The following is a 5,000-nucleotide window of genomic DNA, read 5'->3' as shown; positions in this document are numbered from 1 at the left end:
AGAGACGCATGCGCACAACCAACATGACGTTCTCTTCTCTCTCTAATAACTTTTCCGTCGGTGACGTCACAGACTATGGGTGACGTCCAATCAAGGGACGCTACTCTTCCGCTAATCTCATTCCCTATTCCAAAACGGTAGAGTGTAAGAACTCTTTTATTCTACCCCGCAAATGATGCCAATTTCTTCATCTTTGAATAAAAGACATGTATTACAAACGTTTACATGATGCTTCTTTTTTAAGAATCGAATTTATTGAATTTGACGCTTGACTTGATAATCTGACTTCACAAATTGTTATTGTAAACTTGGTATCATTAGGCGATATGCCGCTGTGTACATGTGTGCAGGTCTGACATCCGAACCCACTTATGGGCCTAGTTTAACATTTTTCAACAATAAGCCCATAGTAGTAGTAGTAGTAGTAGTAGTAGTAGTAGTAGTAGTAGTAGTAGTAGTAGTAGTAGTAGTAGTAGTAGTTGTAGTAGTGGTAGTAGTAGTAGTAGTAGTTGTAGTAGTTGTAGTAGTAGTAGTAGTAGTAGTAGTAGTAGTAGTAGTAGTAGTAGTAGTAGCGTATGGCTACACCTCCAAATGTATTTCGTCAACCCAGCTTCTAAAGTCTTCCTCCGCCCATAAGGAATTGGGTTATCAGACCTGCAAATACGTGCACGTCGGGCGATACTATTTATGGTAGGGGTGGAATATGTTTTAAAACTCATAGACCTAAATACTCACCAAGATAAGAATGATATCGATGATAAGGTCAAGGACGCCCCCCAAAGGCCCTTCTGTCATTCTTTTGGCCATAGGACGGGTGCGAAGGAACTCTTGTACTGCTAAATTTCCACGCCAGTCGACACGTCCGGCTTCCGTTGACTGTAATGCGCATGCCAAGACCAGAGTTATGGCGCAGGCGATGAGACAAATTCTGATGCTGTTCATGGTTGTAGTTTGGTGCTTTTCTTTGGATGTTTTTTTTAATTGGTCTGGAAAGATGATTTTAACAACTGATTAATGTACCAATTGGATTCAGTAGTCTGATGTCACGCCGCCCGGCAACGGCGGCCATCTTGGTTCTAAACAAAGAAAATCGGTACGTTTTATTCTTCATGATGGCTAGAACGTTTCATATGCCTTGTGATCAGAATGTGTAAAAGTCAAAACATGATCAGATTGATAATTTTTTTTCTCCTCTGGATACGCTTTTATGCTCGCTGGAGAAATATTTCATACGGGCGTCCGCCATTGTTCCGATAGTTTAGAGCCAGTGTTACTAAGTTACCATGCGTCATTAGGAAGGAAGTGACGCCATGACTGTTGAAGGATATTATAGAGTACATGCAAGAGATGTTTTTCACAACCCATAGCTAACTTAAAACCCAAGTCAAGATCACAAGACAATTGTTTTTAATGTTAAATCACAAGACTTTTATTCTATTGTGAATGAATTTTTTTTAAATGGCAAAATGTCTTTCTTCGCGCGGCTATAGATAGTTCGAAGATGACGTCACTCAGGTCTTTGTTATTGTTTTTTTGCCATCCGCATTTATGAGTATTGCTCACTGAACTGTATTAACTCGACTATTAACGTTCATGGATACACACAGTTTTCTGTGTTGGTCCGTTATACTTCCGGATGGCAATGTTATGAGCTTCTTAGCCAAGCGCATACTATCTATATGGACTTATGGTATGACATTCGCCTTCAGACAGGAAGGTCAAGGGTTCGAGTCCAACTTTTGGAGGAGTACCGTTGAGGGCTTGAAAGGGGCTCTTTACTCACATTCTCTCACCGCACTTATGTGGAAATTTTGAGTTCCTGGACATTAATAGAATTTTCTCTGTGGTGGAAAAAAATACCATATCGCTTAACAGGCGCCATAACTCGTCCTGCAAGTAAAGTGTTGCTTTTGACCCCTTGTAAAAAGCTTTGAGCACGTTTAGCGGATATTTCTCTATATAAATGCTAGTTTTTTTAATGCCTTTTCTCCATTTATATTTATATAATTTCATGCATCTCTTTCTCATTCAACATTATGCTTCCGATTCATAATATTTGTTAATATGTCGATTTGATGTATCTTTACAGGTTGTTCAACTCTCTCCTTACCGATCAATTTCAGTATTTTCCCAAAAATGGCAGGCTTATCCAGCAGAAAAATTGATTTCTAAAACTCAAACAAGCTCTCTACAAAACAACTTGATGTTCTTATTATTTAAACAAAGATCATTGTGATTTACAGAATAAATCTGAATTTTTAAAAATGTATATTGTGTCGTAACAAATGTGACGATTTTGCTGTAGGTGGTAAGGAGAGGGTTAAAGGCCATTTTGTCTATTTAACCCTTAAATTGTTATATTTAAAAAATTAACAAATTATGAAAGTATCATAATGCCTACATTCTGAGGTGGAACTACCGTGCTTGAGTCTTGTATCAAAATCATAGAGGGGGGGGGGGGGGGGTGAGAACAACTATTAGAGCATTTTTTATTGAGAAATATCCACTAAACGTGCTCAAAGCACTTTACAAGGGGTCCTTAACCAAAAGCTATAATGAACATGTAGGACGAGACTTACAACGCCTGTTTTTTGTTGTTGTTGTTTTTTTGTTTTTGTTTTTGTTTTTGTTTTTTTTTTCTTTGTTTTTTTTTCGGAAAGAGACGACGCTGTTAACGACCAGATACTCACTTTACTCCTGAGTACAGAGAGATAATGTGAGTAAAGAAACTATTCCAAGGACTTAACTATGCACCGCTTAGAACGGGGGCTCTAACCGTAGCCATCGTTATGTAATAGCCTGACACTGAAATCCAAAAGGACTGGCAGTTTGACGTCATTATTTGGTTTTTGCACCGCCTAGTGAGTTGTCGTTAGTAGAGCTCATGGAAACAAGTGATTCTATTGGTTGAACTATTGAATACAACTCACGATTTGTTTTCTTTTGTGGCAAAAGACTGGCATTTTGACGTCATTTTTTGGTCAGTATCAGGCCATAACTTTACGAAGGCCACGCTCTAACCCTGGACCTTCCGATCCGAAGGCGAGAGTCTTATTATTGGACCTAGTAACCACATGAGGACTCAGCCTGATAGACTAACTGGAGTCCAGCGTGGGGGTATAGATAGTTCGAAGATGACGTCACTCAGGCCTTTGTTATTGTTTTTGCCATCCGCGTTTGTGAGTTGTTCTCACTAAACTGTATTAACCAGACTATAAAAGTTCATGGTTACACAGAGTTTGTGTGTTGGTCCGTTATACTTCCGGATGGCAATGTTGTGAACTCCTTGGCCAAGCGCATTCTATCTATTGATGCGATGCGTTTAGTTTAACAAAACTCATAACATCCGCCAGCCGAATAAAACGTACCAAAACCATGTGTAATCTTAAACGTTTGTAGTCTGATTAATACAATTTAGTGAGAACTACTCATAAAAATGGCTGGCTGAAAACAATAATAAACAGCCGAGTGACGTAAATTTCATTCTATCTATACAATTTAGTGAACTGCTCATAAAAATGGCTGGCTAAAAACCATAGCAAAGAGCTGAGTGACGTCAATAATTTCGTTCTATTTAAACAAGTTAGTGAATTGCTCATAAAAATGGCTGGCTAAAAACCATAACAAGGAGTTGAGTGACGTCAATTTCGTTCTATAGATAGTATGCGCTTGGCTAAGAAGCTCATAACATTGCCAGCCGGAAGTATAACGGACCAACACACAGAACTGTATGTATCCATGAACGTTTATAGTCGGGTTAATACAGTTCAGTGAGCATTACTCATAAACGCGGATGGCAAAAAAAAAAAAAAAACAACAAAAAAAAACAAACAAAAAAACCCAAAGACCTGAGTGACGTCATCTTCGAACTATGTATATAAAAGTGAAACAATCTGACAACCTGAAGTCGACATAATCAAGCGACTGGACGGTGTCTTACAAAATAAAAGAGAATAAAGCTTGTTTTTGTTTGTTTGTTTTTAAGGGTTTTACGGCGCTTGCAACACATTGAGGTCATACCAGCGCCAGTAAAAAGGGAGAAAACGGGATAGTACAAAGTTATAGAATTACAATCAAGGCATCCAAGAAAAGGTATGACAAAGGGAATTTATTCAAATAGGAAACAGATATAGATTCCAAGAGCACACTATCAAAGTACTTAGTTTGAGATCACCTAAAAGTCTCATCTAACACAAGCACAGGTCCCCATTACAAGGAATACACTCAAATGTTTACAAATCATATATAAACAAAAGATAATACAGCGCATGATAATAGAGAGATGATTTACAAGACAAAACATATCATCTCTCAAAACTCTAACTATACATTTGACTGTTTCCCTCCCAACTAGGATATCCGCCCAGGACCAGGACAAAACAAAGTAATCTCATCTCAAAACAAAGAAAGAAAGAATGTTGGAAAACAGATATAGAGAGATAGAAGACAAAGTACGTGCCTCCCTGCCCACTATGGGAGGTCAGGGACCCCACCAGGAGAATAATAAAGCAATAGGACATAGGCTATCACCACAAAATATTTTTCAAATATCCTTCGAATTTTAAAAAATATGAGAAAAATTGCATGCTGTAAAAGTTTTGTATGACTATTAATGCGGATCTAATCATATATCAAAGCACAGTCTATTGAAACGATAAATGAATATGAACACTCATATAGCACATTTCCAAGGATTCACAATGCTCATTGCGCTTAACAATGTTTCGTTTTTTCCCCAACAGGCTTTATGGAACCATAATATTTCCATTTCATACAGTACCAGTTACCTGCTGTCATGGTCTCAAGTGAGTAAAGAGCTACTCGACTATGCATAAAGATATATGTAGAATGAGGCCCCAGAATTTACTAGTTACTATAAATGAAAAACAATTAACGATTTGTTTACAATGAAATAAAAATAATGATGGAATTTAATTAAAAGAGATAAACAGTGATCGTGGCAGTTACAAATAGAGATATGAATATTTTACGTAACTTAT

General features: G+C 37.6%; 1 protein-coding gene across 1 annotated transcript in view; it reads right to left on the bottom strand.

The window, feature by feature from the left end:
• LOC144979860 (uncharacterized) overlaps window positions 1-5,000 on the bottom strand; it is a 9,395-nt gene that overhangs the window by 1,641 nt on the left and 2,754 nt on the right. Inside the window, exon 2 of the mRNA XM_078927081.1 lies at window positions 736-986. Within this exon, the coding sequence (XP_078783207.1) occupies window positions 736-942 (207 nt within the window). The 5' untranslated portion in view covers window positions 943-986. The remainder of the gene's footprint in view (window positions 1-735; window positions 987-5,000) is intronic.

This window comes from Berghia stephanieae, chromosome 9 (genome assembly GCF_034508935.2).
Source record: "Berghia stephanieae isolate SIO BIC M18660-M18661 chromosome 9, UCSD_Bste_1.3, whole genome shotgun sequence".
Classification (NCBI taxonomy): domain Eukaryota; kingdom Metazoa; phylum Mollusca; class Gastropoda; order Nudibranchia; family Aeolidiidae; genus Berghia; species Berghia stephanieae.
This window is presented reverse-complemented; position numbering and strand designations above follow the sequence as displayed.